The sequence below is a fragment of the Brachypodium distachyon genome, chromosome 2, assembly GCF_000005505.3.
Source record: "Brachypodium distachyon strain Bd21 chromosome 2, Brachypodium_distachyon_v3.0, whole genome shotgun sequence".
Lineage (NCBI taxonomy): Eukaryota > Viridiplantae > Streptophyta > Magnoliopsida > Poales > Poaceae > Brachypodium > Brachypodium distachyon.
In genome coordinates, this window is record NC_016132.3 from 15,619,993 (window position 1) to 15,638,901 (window position 18,909).

Sequence of the window (18,909 nt, forward strand, 5' to 3'; positions counted from 1 at the left end):
CGATGTCGATCGATTACAAAAAATGCAACCATGCATCCAAGAACTCTCCAAGAATTGATCTAGATCCAAAGCTTTGAGTTCCCTCACGTCCTTGCTAAAACCCTAGCTAGGATGCCTTCTATTTATAAGGGAAAATTCGCAACCCTAAACCGAATCCGAATCCAACACGGACTCCTCTGTCCCGGTCAGTATTTTGCCCGTGGGGCCCGCATACGACCTCGAATTGAGATGACTCCAAAATCAAAGTTGTTCGTCTCGACGACACGCACAACTTTCATGTGGATCACTTTTCCATCCGACGCCATCTTAATGACGCTACTGTTTAATCTTTAAACAGCTCTCATCCAGCCACGGCTGGACCTACATATCTTCACCTCGATGTCACTTCATGCCATCAACTCTTCTTGTGATGTCTTCAAAACTCGACCATCACGTATCGAATATCTCCAATACCGTACATCTCCGGTATAAACAACATACGACAAACCGGTGCCCTCCCGGATCATCGTAGCCTTCACTTCCATTGTTCCTTCGCACGAACGTCCCGCATGACCTTGATCCTCGACCTCAGCTTCCCAAGCTTCGTCTCTCGATCCCGTCATCGACCACGTTCTTCTAGCTCCGGCAACACCTGAAAGCGAACACACAAATAACCAGTACGAGCACAAGTCCACGACTTGACTCAGGGTAAGTTTCACACAACTCACGCCATGTTTTCACATAAGAAACTAATGGATCAGCACACCACTAGCAAAGCACTAAGTCCAAACAAGATACATGTCATCACTTAAATATCCATATTATCCAAAGTATCCACATCAATGTTTCATCTAAAACACTTGCCAATGTTACACATCACATATGATTTCACAGAAGGGAAAGAGATCGTCAAAGGAAGGTTAAGGCTTTGACGAAGCTAAACCTAACCTGCATGTCGCTCAGTATATATTCAGAACATCTGGTCAGACAAATCAATTTTATAATCAGAGTTTTGACGGGATAATAGTAGTACCCTGGGTATTCGTTCTCACGGACACGGCATGCTGCAAGAAACAAAACCAAAAGGTTGACAGATAAGAAGTGAGCCATTCCATTGAGCCAACCTTTCTGTAGTGGCAATAGCACTTAATCTGGGCATCATATATGGCTATCCAAAGCCAAGCAATGTTCTGTGACAGACTGACAGATCCTCCTCCGGTCGAACCAGTAAAAGGCCCAATGTTGATAACTCAAGAATACAGTCTGAAATCTGAATTAGCAAAGTCCAATGTTTGTGTCAGAAGACTAGCACGTACGTACTGCCATTCTTTACTTTTCTTATTACCCATAGGCCAAGTAAAGTAGAAATGCTTTGACAGCTATGCAAATGTACGTCAATAATTAGACAAATCGTCGTGACTATACGACAATGTGGCTTCGAGACTCCAGCAAGTAGCAAGGGATCTCCTATGTTCAGAGGAAACCTCTGTCGGAAGCAAATGTTTGCCCCAGAATTCGTTCATTCCCCTGTACCCCCAGCACAAAGCTATCCTTTGCCTCCCAGCCTAGGCTCCTTTGTTCTTCCAACAAAGTGCTTATAAAAGATCAAGAACTTTTACAACATGCCCAACATTAACCACAGACCTGCAAAATTCCACCACCACCACCACAACAACAGCAATTCAGAAGCTAGCCATGGTTCCTCATGTCCCGAGCGACTCCGAGTCCGACGACGACCGACAACCGCCACCGACAACGCCGAGGCCGAGGCCGGGGCCGACGACGGTGCTGAGGCTGCCCCGCAGGCAGAGATCGCTCCACAGGCTCCTCGGCGGCCAGAAAGGTGCTGCATTAATCGGAGTACCTACATTTCGCTCTGAAGTCTGAACCCCCCCGGCTTCAGTCGCCCGTGTGATCTCTGAACCATATATGTGTGCAGTGGCGGACGTGGTGCTGTGGAGGGATAGGAACCGGTCGGCGGCGATCCTGGCCGGGGCGACGGCGGCGTGGTTCCTCTTCGACGTGGCCGAGTACAACGCCGTGACGCTGCTCTGCCACGCCGCGCTCCTCGGGATGCTCCTCCTCTTCGCCTGCTCCATCATCGCGCCCCTCTTCGACAGGTTAGCACTTCCCACAGATCAAATCGATCACCAACATTTGCTTGCATTGCAATGTATAGCCCGATCGATAGAGCTGATAATTGACAACTTATTAACTGTGGTTCTTGATCTTTTTCTTCATTATTCAGGGCAGGGCCGCGTGTCCCGGAGGTGATCGTGTCGGAGCAGGCCTTCAGGGAGGCGGCGCTGGCCGTGCACCGGAAGCTGGAGCGCTCCGTGGCCGTGCTCTACGACATCGCCTGCGGGAAGGACCTCAAGAAGTTCCTCACGGTACATACGGTCTTCGGTCCCTGCAAATTATTTTGCTACTCAATTAACGAACTGCCAGTAAAGTCCCATTTTTCTGCTGTTCTGGATGCAAATTGAAGGTGATCGGGTCTCTGTGGGTGTTGGCGATCATCGGGGACAACTGCAGCTTCACGACTCTGGTGTACGTGGGTAAGTATCACCACGAAAAGTGTTGATAAAACAGAGATTGAAGACATGAGGATTGAGGAGTTTGTACTAACAATTTTGCCGTCTCATTTTCTTTACCAGTGTTTTTGTGTGCTCTGACCTTCCCGGCGTTGTACGAGAGGTACGAGACGGAAGTGGACCATCTGGTGGCCAGGGGCGGCGAGGACCTCAAGAAGTTCTACCGGAGGGTGGACTCCGGTCTGCTCAACAAGATACCGAGAGGCCCTGTCAAGAGAAGAGTTTACTAGGAGGTGTCTCGGCGCAATGCAATGCAATGGATGCAGATGGGAAATGGACTCGGGTGTCATGTTTCTGTTTACAACTTACAAGTCGTGAGGAGAGATGTTACATTGCCTGTTAAACTGTTTGATGTACAGGTGATGGAAGTTAATGAGAATTGAGTGTTGCTCTTGGCTGCTCTATTTGTTTTCATAATTCATGTCTCTTTCAAGAAAATTACCAGAAACAATTATTTTTGGGAGTTGGTTAGAAAAAACTACCACTTACAAATTATTGCATGAAGGGCCACTTTCGAAGTGATACGTTGCTTGCGGTCTAAATAGTCATGTCATGGGGATTAATCATTTTTCTGGCGAGGTGCTCACACCAGTCAGTCCACTTTCGCAGTGATGACCGTTTGCAACACAACCATTTTAACTGCCCGACTGGTTCGAGCCGGACTAGGCCCTCTCTTCCCCGCGTCTCTTCTCTCCTGCAATGACGACGGCAACCTATGGCGCCTCTCATCTTCAACTCTGACGATGCAAAGCAGCGGCGGCGGCAGATTCATGTGACTGGAAAATAGCTATTTCTAAAGAACCATAAAAAATAAGGAGTGTACTAGGCAGCGGCGTGCCCCACCTAACGATCGCCAGCGGCGCCTGCCCACGCGAACGCCCCGCTAGCCTATGTACGCCTCGCGCCTCCCCACCAGCTTACGGACCACGTACTGCCGTGGGCCAGCTCCCACGACGTCCCAGGCACGGCAAGGAAGCACAAGGCACAAGCAACAACATTTGATTTCGAAATTTGCAAACCCGATGCTAGGACTCCCGTTGCTTTTGGCTGTACTGCGCTTGGCCTTTTTCTTAATGAAAGTGAGCATCTAGTGTTTATTTTGATACCTTATAGTATAACGAAATTCAGGAAGGTGCTAAAAAATGCAGTGTCACTTTCACATATCACAAGTCAAACTTGTCTATTACTCCCTTCGATCGTAAATTGTTGTCGAAATATTACATGTATCTAGACGCTTTTTAAAAATAGATACATCCATATTTGGGCAAACTTAAGACAAGAATTTAGAATCGGAGGGAGTACCTGTGTCTATTCGCGTCAGTTTATCTAAGCTTGCCTGCCAGTTTGGTTGTGTCATTTGTAGATTTAACAATAACTATATTTGGCAGTGTATCCAGTCATATTTACCGCCCACACCTACTTGTAAAGTTAATTGTGCCTGTTTGCCACATAAACTATGCCAACTTGCAATTTTTTCCACTCCTATTTACCGGGTTATCCACACCTGCTTGCCAGATTAATTGTGCTTACTTGCCAAGTAACTCTATCTACTTGCCAGGTTAATTAAACCTATCTACCGGATTATCCACATCTACTTGCCAGATTAAATGAGCCTAATTGCCAGGTTAACCGTGTTTACTTGCCAGGTTAAGTACATACACTTGCCAGGTTAATTATGACTACTTGCCAATTTGTCCATGCCTATTTACCGGGTTATCCACAACTATTTACCAGATTAATTGTGCCTACTTCACAGGTTAACTCTATCTACTTGTCAGGTTAACTATGCCTACTTATCGGGTTATCCAAACCTACTTGCCAGATTAAATGAGCGTAATTGCCAGTTAACTATGTCTACTTGCCAGGTTAAGTGCATATACTTGTCAGATTAACTATGCCTACTTGTGAATTTGTCCACGCCTACTTACCAGGTTATCCACACTTACTTGTCAGATTAATTGTGCATAACCGTCAGGTGTGCCTACTTGTCAGGTTAACTCTATCTACTTGTCATGTTAATTATTCCTACTTACCGGGTTATTAACGCCTACTTGCCAGATTAAATGTGCCTAATTATCGGGTTAACTGTGTCTACTTGTCAGGTTAACTATGCCTACTTGCCAATTTGTCCACACCTACTTACCGCGTTATGCACACCTATTTGCTAGATTAATTGTGCATAACTATCAGGTTAATTGTGCCACTTGCCAGGTTAACTATATCTACTTGTCAGGTTAACCACACCTACTTGCCGTCTTATCCACACCTACCTATCAGGTTACATGTGACTACTTGTCAGACTAACTGCGTTCACTTGCCTAGTTAATTATGTATAATTGCCAGGTTAACTAGGCCTAATTGACAGGTGGCCTATGACTACTTTGCAGGTTACAAACACTTAACGTCTCATTGAAAACTACTTGCTAGATTAATTGTGCCTACTTGCCAGATTAACTGTGCGTACTTGCCAGGTTAACTGTGCGTACTTGCCAGGTTAACTATGTGTATTTGCCAAGTTAAATGTGTCTACTAGTAGAGAGCTAATAGTGCACGGCATGGAACTACTTGCCAGGTTAACTGTGTTCACTTGCCAGGTTAATTTTATCTACTTGCCATTTTAACTACTGCTACTTGACAGGTTAATTGTGTGCAATTGTCATGTTAAGTGCATTACTTGACAGGCTATTAAAGCTGACTTAATGTCTTCTCGACAACTACTTGCCACGTTAAATGTCTCTACCACATGGGAGACCGTAGCACACGGTATGGCAAGTAGGACCAAATAACATGGCAACTACTACCAAACAACATGACAATTAGGACTAAATAACGTGACAACTAGGAACAAACGACATGCCAATCGGTGAAGCGATCCTCCCCCTTACTAGGGTTTGATCTCTGTGCTTACTGTGCTAGTCCCTGGATCGACTCACTAGCGCACACAGTTTCATGATGAAATATACAGAAACAAAGGTCAAAAGTACTTTATTACATCGCATCATCCAGAATTTAAATAGTACTTACAACCTCGCATGACCCCTTGGGCCAGCATAATCAATTACTGTTTCAATATCATAAAACATGTTTCAAAACTGCAGCGGAAAAGGATAGAACAAAAGGGCCACACTACTCCAAAGTAAGAGCATGTTGGAATGTAAGCACATGACCCACAACATAACGACGAACCTCACTCATCATCGGATCCACCTGCATTGTTAATTGCAGCCACTACGTGGTCAATACATTTGAATGTATTGGCAAGTTCACCAGAGTTATAAAGGACCTACCAAGTACATGCATAATTTGGCCAGGTGGAGTTTGGCTGTTTGCATAAAAGCATCATAGTTCAATCCTATCATTTTTAATCAAGTAGTTTTTTAATTCTATTGGACACGGGGTAGAAACACCCATGCTCCTATTAACCTAGGCACATTGAGTAGAAACATCAATGTTCTACCCAGTTCAAACCATTCATTTTATTAGGAAATTGGAGTGAGTGAGACCTTCCTTACAACCCCAAATATCTAGTTGCTCATAATTGTCCGTAACCGGGGACACAGCTAAGTACTTAGTTTGACACTCCCGAGAGGTGGTACACTTATCCACAAGAAATCGACGTGTTAATCCCTTGCTGTCCTCAGGGTAGAGTAGCAACGGCATTGACTACAGGAATTTTCAGAACATAATCCCCCAGACCACCTGAGGGACACGCCCCCACCTACACTGCTACATACCGATGTCACCTCGGATCCGGATTCATATTTCTTACATCCATCCTGGCAGAGCCCATAATACCATGTGATTGTACTGGAAGCTACTAAACAGGAAACTAGTCCAGTCTCTGGTTACCCCGGGTGGCATCCCACATTGTGACGCAGGCGCTCCCCGAATCGCATGGGGAGACGACCATGGATGCCCCCGAATTGCATGGAGAGACGACTCAGCGAGCCCCATAGAAATGGACCTAACGTCACGACATCTGAAAACTCAAAGCAGCCCACCTAGGACGGTTCATTGAATTACTTGTTTTGCCATACACTAGGAAAATCATATTGTAATTCAATAGTATCACATTGTAATAATATCACCCTCGTATATTCTCATAGCATAGCATTTTACTACTATGATGGCAATTGGTGGTAAGGTCATGACAAAGGGTATCCTATACTACTAGGACAGATCATAGCTAGCATATATTCAGTAATAATCCTAACAATGCAACTAATAAAATCTAGTGCATAATTAAATAATGGGATGATGGTTAAAGTGAACTTGCCTTGATAGTAGTTGGTATTCAAACACTCTTCACAATCACACAGTTCGCTCTCCGAGTAAACTAAACAATACAAACAATGCATACATAAACACACCATACAAACAAAAGAATATGTATGTCATGATGCAATGCAAAACATGTGACATGAGTGGGTTGATTTTATTCGGGTGATCTACTGGTCCAAAGCCTTGAGAATTAAGCACATGTAATTAGGGTTTTAAACAATTAGCAAAAGCTACGGTTTAAACCCTAATATGTGGTTTTATTGGCATCAGCCAAATAAATTAATTCAAAATATTTATTTCAATTAAAAAGGACTCCTGAATAATTAGTTATGAATTAAATGGTATAAAACCCTATTCTGTAATTTGAATGTGATTTAAATATTCCAATTTGAAATTGGACAGTGAAAAAAGATTCTGCATTTCCTAAGGATTCCAAAAAGGTGTGGATCATTAAATTTGGCCAAACAGATTAAAAGATATGATCATTTGAAGTTACATGGGCTTTTCTGCAAAAGTGCCATTTATTAATTCCAGGGGATTAAAATTAGATTTTCATTTTATAACTCGGGTGCCACATGGCGTGTTCTTATTTGTCGGTACCGGTTCGGTTTATAAAGAAATAAAATGTTCTAATCCCGACCATTGATCAAGATCCAACGGCCTAGATCGAAGGTGGAGCTCATCGTGAGTTCTAGGGTTTCGGCGGCGGCGCGGGCTCGGGTGGGCGACGCGGGGATGGCCGGGGACGGTGCGGCGCGGCGTGGCACGGCGAGGTCGGGGACGCGGTCGGCATGGTGCGGAGCGGTCGGAGGCAACGCCTAGGTCGGCGCGAAGACGGCGGCACGGGCGGCGGACTCCGGCGAAGCTCGGGGCGGCGACGGGGGCGGCGCTACGGGGCATCAAAAGGCGAACGGTTCGCGTCAAACGAAGCGCACGGACAAGACGGTGAAGAAATTTGTAACCGCGGGCGGAATAGCTCACCGGCGAGGTCGGGGCGGCGCGGTGAACGGCGGCGGCGGCGGAGCTCTTCGGCGAGGAATTAGGGCAGCCTGGCGGCGTGATAGCGAGGGGAGTCAGAGGGGAAAAGAAGAGGAGGTCGCGGGGTTTAAATGGACGCGCTCGGGGCTGCGAGATATGGATGGAGCGCGGAGTTTCCGGCGGTGAGCGCGCGGCGGCGAAGAAGGCAGGCGGCTTGGGGATCGCGGGCGCCTTCCTTACGAGGAAGACGACCCTGACAGGCGGGCCCCGCCTGTCAGCGGCTCGGTGCGGGTGCGCGCGTGAACCGGGCCGGTCGGTTCGGCTCGGGCGCGCGGAACTGGGCCGGTTCGGCCCAATTTGGCCGGGCCGGTCTGGTTTTCCCTTTTTTTTTAGCCCTTTTCTTTTTCTGTTTTTCTCAATTTTTTGATATCTTTTGATTTTGAACTCCAAATTCGTCCAAATAAATTCCAGAAAATTTGTAAAATCATGTTCTACCATGACACAACTTTTGGGAGTAGTTTCCCCTCAAAATAAAATATATAAAAATACATTTGCCCTATAAATGCCTTTAGGGATATATATCTATTTAAATAAAATACTTTTTCAACTCCAAATAATTATCCAAAAATTATGGGATAGTTTATATATGCATTAATCAATTTTTTATAAATAAACCCTATTGGTTTGAAAATCCAAAGCTCAAATGGGTGTAAACCCTAGGGTTTAATTTGAAATAAAATCTTTAAAGCCTTTTGAGATTCAAATTTTGAATTCAAATATGCAAATGTGGCATGATGCTCATGGATGCAATGCACATGAGAGAATTTGAAATTTTGGGATGTTACAATCGGGTAATACAATAACCAAACAAACATGGAAATCGGTGATAAAGAACATGGAAATCCGATTGTATATTGTTAATTACCTAAATTCTTCCACAATTGTCATGAATTTCTGGCACGATGGTAAACATTTTTGTAATCAGGCACGATGGTAAACTGATGAGTCACACTACAGCCTTACAAGATTCGTACCACATGCAACGAAAAATAACTAAGTTCAAATAGTCGAAAGAGTACAGAACTCAGTAATGAACACAAATGATCCGTACGATGATATACATGTACATGCACAGAAATATGGAGTAGATGCGTGGAAACATTCTCTTGCAAACTTATAACTTGTACTGAATACTACGGAGCACTTGGGCTGCTGCTGGCCAGGCATGGTGCTGCTGTGCGGAGGCAATCCTATCTTGGCGACGGCCGCTGCCTTCTTGGGCAGCTCGCCAGCGACCGCGTACCGCCGGCCCCGTGCGTCGCCTGGTACACCTCGTTCGCGACCCTCGCGTCGCATGAGCAGGACTGTAGGAGCAGGAGAACCCCCGCGTGGGCGTGGCCAACACCTCCTCCCTTTCTCCCCACTTCTCCTCGTCGTTGCTGCCACTAGGACACAGCAGCGCCTCTAGCGGCCCTGGCATCCACGCGCCGCCTGCCGTCGCAACTCGCCTCCAGCCGCCGCCCCCGACCGTCGCAGCAACGTGCCTGATCCGCCGTCTCCACTTGCCTCCAGCCACCACACGCCTGATCCGCCGCCGCGCACCTGGTTTCGCACCGCGAGGCAGTAAATCAAGCGAGGGGGATCAGGGAGGATTGAGGTTGGGGGATCGGAGATCCAGGGATGAAATTGTGAGAGAGCCGGTTCGGGGAGCGAGGATCGGGGAAGGGAGCTCCAGATTTCTTTTCGCTAATCTTAAAGCCCGCAGCCGCGTAAGACTAAGTGGGGCACGTGCCTCACTTAGAATGTCCGAAAAAATAATCACTTTCAAAAGTTTACTCTAAGAATGCCACGATTTCTTTTAATCGCACAAGTCTATGTTGTCTTTTATTTGCTTACGAATTTGTATGGAATGTTGTTTTGTATTTCTACAAGAAAATAAACTTAGTCTTAAAAAATATAATTTGTAAGCGCTAAACTTGACATACTCTCCTAGTCTCCTTTCTTTTTTCTCTCTGGCCGCCATGTGAACACTTCGAAGGAACCAAATCGTCTCTTCGCCCAAAATCCAGTCTCGTACCCTGGCTACGCAATCCCCGCCAAACCCTAGCTCGTAGAATAGGGGAACTGGAGTTGGCTCTGCGGATTCCAGCGTTGGGGCGAGATGGATTTGGGTCTGTGGATCGTCAAGGTCAAAGAGGGGCAGCACCTCGCCGAGCACGAGCTCCAGTCCCTCTGCGAATACGTACGATCCTGTACCCCCTCCGATGGCGGATTCCCCCCTTCGCTTCTCCCCTACGGTTTTACCACTGCCCAGTGCTGAGCTGGTGGTGTTGAATTTGCGGGGAAGAGAGGGTGGGAATGGTTGCATTTGCTGATTCTCGTGTAGTGTTGGGTTGTGCAGCTGTGATTGATGCTTGTGTCCCGTGTGATGGAACCATTTCAGGTGAAGGAGATTCTCATCGAGGAGTCGAACGTGCAGCCCGTTAACAGCCCCGTCACGGTGTGCGGCGACATCCACGGCCAGTTCCATGACCTGATGAAGCTCTTCGCCACCGGGGGCCATGTCCCCGACACGAATTACATATTTATGGTCTCTGGCTCTGCTGGTGGTTTGGTGTCTTGTGCTGGGGTGGCCATCCTGATTCCTGAACCGAGTTTGTGTTGACCTGCAGGGTGACTTTGTGGATCGCGGGTTCAACAGCCTTGAGGTCTTCACCATCCTTTTGCTTCTAAAAGCGAGGTATTGCATTGAAGGCCTGCTTGTTTAAGCTAGTGTCAAAATAATCTCTAGCATCTTAGAAAGTAATTGCTGATGCAATGTCAGCTTTCTATTATTCCTACAGAAACATCCAATGACCGATACACATATATTAATTAAATTTGTTCTGTGTTGTTTTTGTTTTGCTCCTTTTTCTGAACAGTACCTTGATAGAGAGGTTGCTTTAACTCACGGTTGTCGGTAATTCAGTATGCTGTAGTCAGTGATTCAGTGCACGGGAGTCCATATGCAACGCTTTTTTTCCCGATGTAAGGGCACATGTACCACTTTTAGAAGGGTAGAATTGTTGTCTTTACAGCTGTTAGCTATCTACTGAACTTGGCATTGAGGTGGCTAATCTTGATACTCTTCAAGTGGAGAAGAATCGTTGAGTCATACTTTAGTAATTTCCCAGTAAACATAATACATATTGGTGAAACAATTGTTAGTACCAAATATTTCTGTTCAATCCAGTTTGTTTTGCTTTTTTTTTCTCTCTTGGAGACTCATTGTCAATTACCTAGGCACCACAACTGATTTCTTATGGTATTCATTGTTCTTCATGAATGTTATTAGGTATCCTGCCCACATAACCCTTCTGCGTGGGAATCATGAAAGCAGACAGTTGACACAGGTATAGTCCTATCTTATCATGAAAATGCTATCTTTTTTTATTTCAGTCCATAGTTTGTCTCACAGCTTCTTCTCTGACAAGAACTAGAATCAGACTTACATATTTGCTTTAACGCTTTATACAGGCTAACCTATACTGTTTCACCTAAACCTGTTATGCAGTATTGTAATATTTGTTTTCTTAGGTATATGGTTTTTATGATGAGTGTCAGAGGAAGTATGGGAATGCCAACGCATGGCGGTATTGCACTGATGTTTTTGATTACCTTACTCTTTCGGCAATCATTAATGGCACGGTAAGTTACTTACAGTAGAGAAGCAAAGTGGCTAGTTCATATGATGCCAAATCATACTTAGTGACATGCTGCATATTTAGGTCCTCTGTGTTCATGGTGGCCTTTCGCCTGATATACGCACAGTTGACCAGGTTAGTGATTCTCTTCACTTTTTGTTTATATTCCTGGCTCGATGTTTTCATTTACACTGTGCTGGTGAACTACTATAATATATCACATTTTCCTTTGTCAACTTATGTCATATACTTCATTTGTTCAATTGGTTCAAGCATTTAATGTCCCTTTGAATAGATTTCTGCATTGTTTGAAGGATCTACTAATTAGTAGTACCATCAGAAAATACATGGCTTTTAATATATTGTAGTTCTCCATCAGTTGTCTTCATGTCGACTGTCTTCCTTTAGAGTCTTTGGTGGTAAAAAAAAACTTGCCACCCACTTGTAGCTCTCCATCAGTTGTTTCATGGAACGCTTCACTAGTAGGTCAACTATCTGATTATGTGCCTGTGCTTTCCCTGTTATATGACTATATGAGACTGGAGCTTATAATGCAGTGCCCAACAAAATAGTGAACACACGATTCTGCAAATCTCATGAAGAATTTATGATATCTTTGTTGTGTCCAGATGCGGATAATTGATCGCAATTGTGAAATTCCTCATGAAGGACCTTTCTGTGATCTGATGTGGAGTGACCCAGAAGAGATAGAGACCTGGGGTGTTAGTCCCCGTGGAGCAGGCTGGCTTTTTGGATCCCGGGTGACAACAGAGGTATGACATTGATTGCTCCTTTTCGCTCCAGGTTGTGTCCACTACGAGCTTCTTACTAATGGCATATTGTTCCAATGCAGTTCAACCATGTTAACAATCTTGAGTTAGTTTGCCGGGCTCATCAATTGGTCCAGGAAGGACTGAAGTACATGTTCCAAGACAAGGGTCTTGTAACAGTGAGCTCTCAGTTTACATGTGTCAATTTGCCCCAGAACTTGCATCTAGTTCCAGATGCTCATTATTTATTTATTGTTTCCAGGTGTGGTCTGCACCTAACTATTGTTACAGATGTGGCAATGTTGCTTCTATACTAAGCTTTGGCGAAAATATGGTAGGTCACTGCTATCTTTCTTGGATAAAGAGAACGTAGTACTAAAAAGTTACAATGATATTCACTCGATTCCCTTCTGTCGCAGTAGATTATATGTTACTCTGTGTACCATGAATTTGGAGTTAGGTCAAAAGAATGAACATGGATTGGTTATGCCATCTTTTAGGCACTGCCTATGTCAATTTTTTTGGTTTCTCATAATTTTATTTGACCTTAATCCATGTGCAGGAAAGAGAGGTCAAGTTCTTCACAGAAACAGACGAGAACAACCAAATGCGAGGGCCTAGGACTGCAGTCCCGTATTTTCTTTGACCTCCTTTGTACATCATTTTTGTGGTATTTATTTGCAAGGGCTTAAGATCATCAGATAGGTGTTCGTTGTTGTAGCTTGAGCTCATAGTGCAATCTGACTATCTGATGCATTTGATTTCACCGGTTATTTTAAACCGCTGTAAAATAGATTATTGTGAGAAAATATCTGCTTCAGGCCCCTGTTTTCTTGCCTGCCTGTCCCAAAAGTTAAGTGCATATCTGCTGGACTTTACTGAACGACTCTAATTTTCTTTTGAACATTACCGATAGAATGGGAGGAAATATTGGCGGCACATTCGTTAATTAACATATGTATTCTGGAGCATATGAACATGTGGAGGTAGAGGACATGGAACTAGAAGAAAGAAAAGCCAACAAGAACAGCTTATGCTCTCTCCTTGCTCACCTGTCCATGTCGTGGTCGGGCACCGATCTCCTCGCCCATTGCATTGCAGACTCCCTTCTGAAATTCATGCGACAAAAATGCAGTCTTCGAGAACATCATGTCCTGGTTTCAGCTGTCTCATTTTTCAAAACCAATCTAGACCTCTCCTCCTAATTTCATTGGCCCAGAAAGGACCAGAAAATTTCATGTATACACTGTCTGATGTATTTATTTATTTTGGTTGTCCCGGCGACACACTGTCATCTGACTCAACAAGAAAAATCCTTGTGCTGGAGACAAACCCCAGCCGCCGGCCAACACCGCTGCCTTGGAACGAGGCTGTCCGAGGGACCAGGTTGATAAGCTGAGCTCAGCAGCCTTGTGCCGTAGCGAGCTCCTCTGGACTTTGCCAGGCAGCAGAGGCTTGGAATTGCCACGGCTCACTTTGTCACGACATACCAAATGCAAAACACATATTTAACCTGGCGAGCTCGCAAGCTCCAAGAGTGTTTTCGTGGCAAAATGGAGCATGATTCAGGCGGCGGTTGGTCGGAGTCTGTGGGAGACGGCTTGAGCATCTTCGTCCAGAGCATCGACGTGAGGCGACCGGTGGCTGGGAAGGGCAGGAGACGAGCTGCTGCACAGAGGGTAAGCTTAATTCTGAATGATCAATTATTAGACTAGCTAGTGTTTCTGTTGTGTTGACATGGCCATGCCTTTGCATGGTAGATACAGAATCTGTCCTCTGGAATGGAGGAAGTTGCGATATCCGGCAAGGACAGGCTGCACCGGCGTCCGGAGAAGGAGAACTTGCGCGCCGTCCTTGCGGAGCCCGAGGTAGCGAAGAAGGCAGACATCGTGGCCGAGAAGCTGGAGCGGCAGGTCGAGGGCAAGTCAAGGCAAGAGCTGCTGGGAACGCGCGCCAGAAGTAGCAGAAGAAGGAAGGGGGGCGTCGTCTTCGTCGCCGACGTCGACGCGCCCGGTGCCGGCATCGCTCAGCCACGGGAGAGCGGTACCGGCATGACGTACGCCGAGGTGATGCAGGAGCTGGACCGCGTCAAGCGGGAGCTCGCGGAGCTGCAGCGCGAGGTGAAGGCCGCGAGGGAGGCCAAGCTGGCCCATGCCGAACGTGACCTGGCATCGGCATCAACGTCGTCCACGGAGACGATGATGAGTTCCGGCTCGTTCGTCATCGCCGCCGCCAAGGAGGCGCACGTCGATGTGGCCAAGGAGACGGAGGAGCTGGAAGAGCCCTCGAGGTGGACGGTGTTGCAGACCATGGGGCTCCGGAGAGACATGACGATGACCAGGAGCCGCACGAGCGTGTCGAGCGAGCTCGAAGCTTGGCTCAGCGCGGCGAGCTCCGACGAGGAGCTCCGGCACCATGACGGCGATGACAAATTGGAAGTCGACGTGGTACCGACAAGGAGACACGAGGTGCGTGATGATAGTTCGCCATGGACGCTGCAGGCGGCGGCGGAAGCCGAGCTGGACATGGCGCGTACGGAGCTGGAGTCCTTCAAAGGAGAAGAGAGCCTCGTCCTCCGATCCACTGAGCGCGCGAACAGGGAGACGGCGCGGGTCGCCGAGGAGATCGGCCGGATCGAAGAGCAGGAGAAAAAGGCCGGCGCGCAGGTGCAGCAACTCAACGCTCGGCTTGTCGAGGCCAGGTCCCGGTTGGCGGTCGTCAGGGCCGCAGACAAGATGGCCGATGAGATGCTCTCCGATCTGAAGGCCGAGCTGCAGAAGCTGGACGAGGAGACCGAGGCGGCGGCGAAGGAGAAGGCGCTGACGGAGGAGGAGAACCGGTGCGCCATAGACAATGCGGAGAGCGTCGAGTCCGAGATCGCTGCGGCAGAGCAGAGGATCAAGGTGGCTGTCAGGGAGCTCGAGGCGGTGAGGGTGTCAGAGGCCATGGAGACCGGGAAGCTCAAGGCTGTCGTCGAAAGCGTAATGCTGTCGAGGTTGTCTGGGGCGTCGTTGAGTTCTGGGAACGTCACGATCCCAAGGTTCGAGTACGAGTACCTGACAAGCCGTGTCGAGGTGGTCCGAGTGGTCGCGGACAAGAAGGTGGCGGCGGCGGAGGCATGGGTGGAGGCACGGCAGGCCGGCGAGAAGGAGATGATAATGCGGGCCGAGGCAATTGAGAGGGAGCTCGGAGAAGCTGAGAGTTTCGCCGAGGCTGTGGACGAGGAGAACACAGCGGAGGTGCAGCAGATCAGGCCACGTCGTGGCCCGCACTCGTCGAAGAGGCCCATGAGAGAGAACGGCACGCCGGTGGTGACGCCAAGGAGGAAGAGGGCGATGCCGGTGTCACCCGTGCCTCGGAACCTTCGTACATCATCATCGAAGACGATTCACGTCAAGGACAAGAAGATCAGGGTACTAATTCCGAACTATCTGAAGCTTATCAGTGGGAAATGTACAGGTCGAAATTGAGATGCACTGCAGCGGAAGAAGCAACTCAAAACAAATGATGTCATTTCTATATGCATGTATGTGTCCACCCTACGTGTTTTACAACCACCATGTATATATGCACAGCAGCAGAGAGCTGTACAAGTTACAACTACAGAGAAGAACATACACTTCTTCACATATGAATACAAGTACTATACCAGGAAAAAAGAATATGCTGTGTGGGGGCAGGGGCCTCATGTTTTCGAGACGGCGATCTTGCAAACCGGGCAAGCGTTCTTCCGAGAAAGCCACTGCTTTATGCAGTGCACGTGGTAGCTGTGGCCACAGCCCAGCCTCCCCATTTCCTCGCTTGCTTCGAACTCTTCCTGAACACGCAACGGAATTTTTTATGGAACATGTTCGTATTTGCTTGTTGAGCACATAAGATGATGTGTGGAAACAAGGGGAGTAGACAGGAAGGAGGAAGTTCATCATCATACTTGACAAATGCTGCAGCTCTTCTCGGCTTCCGTTGGAAAATGCTTATGGTCGAATGCCGAGTGTTTGACCATCCTAAGGCTGCGAATGATCTCGTCTTCGCGCAGCCCTGTGCTTACATACCCAATTCTGTCCTCGAGAGCCAGTAACTCCTGTCAAATTGTACAGTTGAGAGATGGTGTACACTTAATAAAGACGTCAATCTGTCTGAAAACTTAAATCTGCTGCACATGGTGGGCGTAGAAAGGGGTACCTCATAATTCATGTTATCAACATCCAGGCGCCAATCCTGGTATTGATCATACATACCCATTCTCCCCAACAATAGTCTTGTCCGAAACATCATGATCTGAATGGTGTAAACAGACAGCATGAGTTCATAATCTTTGGAAAAGTGTGCATACATGCAGCAATAGAAGTACTGGATCTAAAGCGCTCATGGGTAGCTGACATCAGTGAATTTGAATGAGCCATCAAATGGTTTGGTCCCAACCATCCAAACACATTCCTCTGAACAAGAACAAATGGGTATTTTGGTGTATCTTAACTGCAGAACAACAAAAACTATCACTGAAGGCCACTCTTTCAGTCACCAAACATGTCATGCAGTCGACTTGAACATGGTGGCATCTCCTTTCATTCAACAAGAAAAAAAAAGCATCCATACCAGTAACAGAGGGCACCTAGTTAACCAAAAGAATCAGCAGCATGGTTGTTCAGTCCATCACAATGATTCAGCCTTTGTGTGTGTAAACAGCAAGGAAAGGGAAATCTGCGCCTACACTCAAAGGGCCACTTCCTCACCTAATGTATATCCACGGCCCATGTTCCATCATCACCTGCCCTCATGTGCCTCCCTCCCATCTGATGCGTAGCACGCGTGTCTTATGAACATAACTACCAGCTAGGTATAATCAACTATGCCATGCCAATTCTGTAGCTGCAGCGTCTTCTTTATTTAACGTGCAAGGATCCTTTTCTAGTTAGCACATCTCAAGAGGATGGTGCCATGTGAGTATGTGACATGCAAACAAACATTCCAGATCAGCATGGACCCTAAACTATTCCTATGAAGGCTACTCCAAGATTTGCCCAGTGAGAATGATTCTCGTGGTCGTGGAGGACCAACCGATCATGTACTATCCCAACAATATGCCATGAGTACTGTACATTACGTTTTTGTCAGTAAGGTTCAGACACAGAAAAATGCATAGAACACAGATGTTGCATCCTATCATACCTCTTCCTCGGTCCTGACGTGGGAGTGGCCGAAGCCACCGATATGGCGGTGGCGACCTGAATGTAGAAGGTCAGCCTCATGGAACGGCATGTGGAAGCGTGGCGGTGAGTCCATGAACGACGAAGATATGTGCTCCCGCATGGTGACCCTGCGAGCCCGCTGGTCGGCAGTCCTCTGTCACCCACCAAGCAATAACAAGTCAATTCGACAGAACATTACGGAAATCTAGATGGGTTTCTAGAGAAAAGGACTGTGAATGCTGGGTTCACACCATGGAGATTAAAAATTGGTAGCGGGAGAAACATGAATCACGACTAATTTTGAATTTCATGGCACTAGCACACAAAATCCACATATTACTATTGAGTTCAGATTTTAGCACGGAGAGATGTAAACTACTAGTCATCTGCAGATTTGAAAATTCGACCAGGAACAAGGAGAAGCAAGGCAAGCAAGCAATACCTCCCTGTGCCGCCTCTCCGCTTCGCCACGGCGTCCGGCACCGGCCGTCTGCTGCCGCGCCACCACGCAGTCCACCGACGACGCCTCGGCGGCGAACGGTATCCCCGGCGTGCACGTGCACCAAACGTCCCCAGAAGCAACCCCACCACCACCGGCTGCAACGCCGCCCCTCGCGCTCCTCCTCTCCTTCCCCTTCCGCCGCCTCCTCCTCCCGTTGTTGCACTCCTCCGCCGAGGGACGCACGGCATCCGCAGCGGCTACCGGCGCGTGCGCCCCCGCCGCGGCGGCCGACGCGCACCCGAGCCCGCGCAGGCGCAGCAACGCGAGCCCCTGCTTGCCCTTCCTCCGCGCCTCCTCCTCCCCCTCCTCCTCCGCCACCGGCGGCAGAGGAGAGGATCCCTCGCCTCCGCCGCGCGCGAGGAGGACCCGCAGCTCCACTCTCCTCCGCTCCGCCGCCGCCGACGCGCCGTCGCGGGCCATTCGAATCCCCTCCTCTGCTTGGCGGTAGGTGGGGGAAGGAGTTATTTCGGGGAACGAGCAGAGCCGGCAATCAAATATAAGAGCCAACAATCCTCCCCCAACCGTCCGATCCCCACACCGTCTCTCGATCGGACGGCTGCAGACTCTCCCTCAACGCCTAGTCCAGGGGCAGCCAGTCAAGAGACAAGAGGAGAACACAAGCCATTAATCCAACTGCAAAGGACAGTGTACTATAGGTTCCTCCTGGCCTTTAATAAAATCTTTTCTGGATAAGGATTAAGGAGGAGTACAGGTTAACCAGGTTCAATTATTTGTTTGCATTTGCATGGATCATCTGATTATTGAGGTCATTGAGCCGTCCATCTCAACTTCTGTCGACCTCAACCACACCTCTCCCTTTCGTCGACCAACCCAAATTGCCCATGGCATTGGCAGAAGAGATGTTGCATTGTAGCACGGCAAGCCAATCATCATGGATTGGGTGCAACCATCAGCTGGTCTGGTGGCCTGATG

The 18,909-nt window shown here is 47.6% G+C and overlaps 4 protein-coding genes across 4 annotated transcripts; 3 read left to right on the plus strand and 1 right to left on the minus strand.

Annotated features, from left to right (window-relative positions):
• Positions 1-1,534: 1,534 nt before the first annotated feature.
• Positions 1,535-2,990, plus strand: LOC100823454 (reticulon-like protein B9). The gene is made up of 5 exons (XM_003565909.4): positions 1,535-1,822; positions 1,919-2,099; positions 2,228-2,369; positions 2,468-2,537; positions 2,637-2,990. The coding sequence occupies exons 1-5, from the start codon at positions 1,675-1,677 to the stop codon at positions 2,801-2,803; spliced, it is 708 nt and encodes a 235-aa protein (XP_003565957.1). The 5' UTR covers positions 1,535-1,674; the 3' UTR covers positions 2,804-2,990.
• A 6,828-nt stretch (positions 2,991-9,818) lies between these two features.
• On the plus strand, positions 9,819-13,163 carry LOC100838896 (phytochrome-associated serine/threonine-protein phosphatase). The gene is made up of 10 exons (XM_003567904.3): positions 9,819-10,074; positions 10,276-10,422; positions 10,505-10,572; positions 11,167-11,224; positions 11,409-11,519; positions 11,600-11,650; positions 12,145-12,288; positions 12,369-12,464; positions 12,548-12,619; positions 12,848-13,163. The coding sequence occupies exons 1-10, from the start codon at positions 9,994-9,996 to the stop codon at positions 12,929-12,931; spliced, it is 912 nt and encodes a 303-aa protein (XP_003567952.1). The 5' UTR covers positions 9,819-9,993; the 3' UTR covers positions 12,932-13,163.
• A 582-nt stretch (positions 13,164-13,745) lies between these two features.
• Positions 13,746-15,947, plus strand: LOC100823752 (protein PLASTID MOVEMENT IMPAIRED 15). The gene is made up of 2 exons (XM_024458754.1): positions 13,746-13,964; positions 14,046-15,947. Exons 1-2 carry the CDS (start codon positions 13,779-13,781, stop codon positions 15,753-15,755), a joined length of 1,896 nt encoding a protein of 631 aa, XP_024314522.1. The 5' UTR covers positions 13,746-13,778; the 3' UTR covers positions 15,756-15,947.
• LOC100839508 lies at positions 15,781-18,607 on the minus strand. Its single transcript, XM_003567906.4, has 5 exons — positions 17,917-18,607; positions 17,455-17,628; positions 16,468-16,563; positions 16,217-16,366; positions 15,781-16,102 (listed from the first exon to the last, which is right to left on the minus strand). Exons 1-5 carry the CDS (start codon positions 18,394-18,396, stop codon positions 15,971-15,973), a joined length of 1,032 nt encoding a protein of 343 aa, XP_003567954.1. The 5' UTR covers positions 18,397-18,607; the 3' UTR covers positions 15,781-15,970.
• Positions 18,608-18,909: the final 302 nt, after the last annotated feature.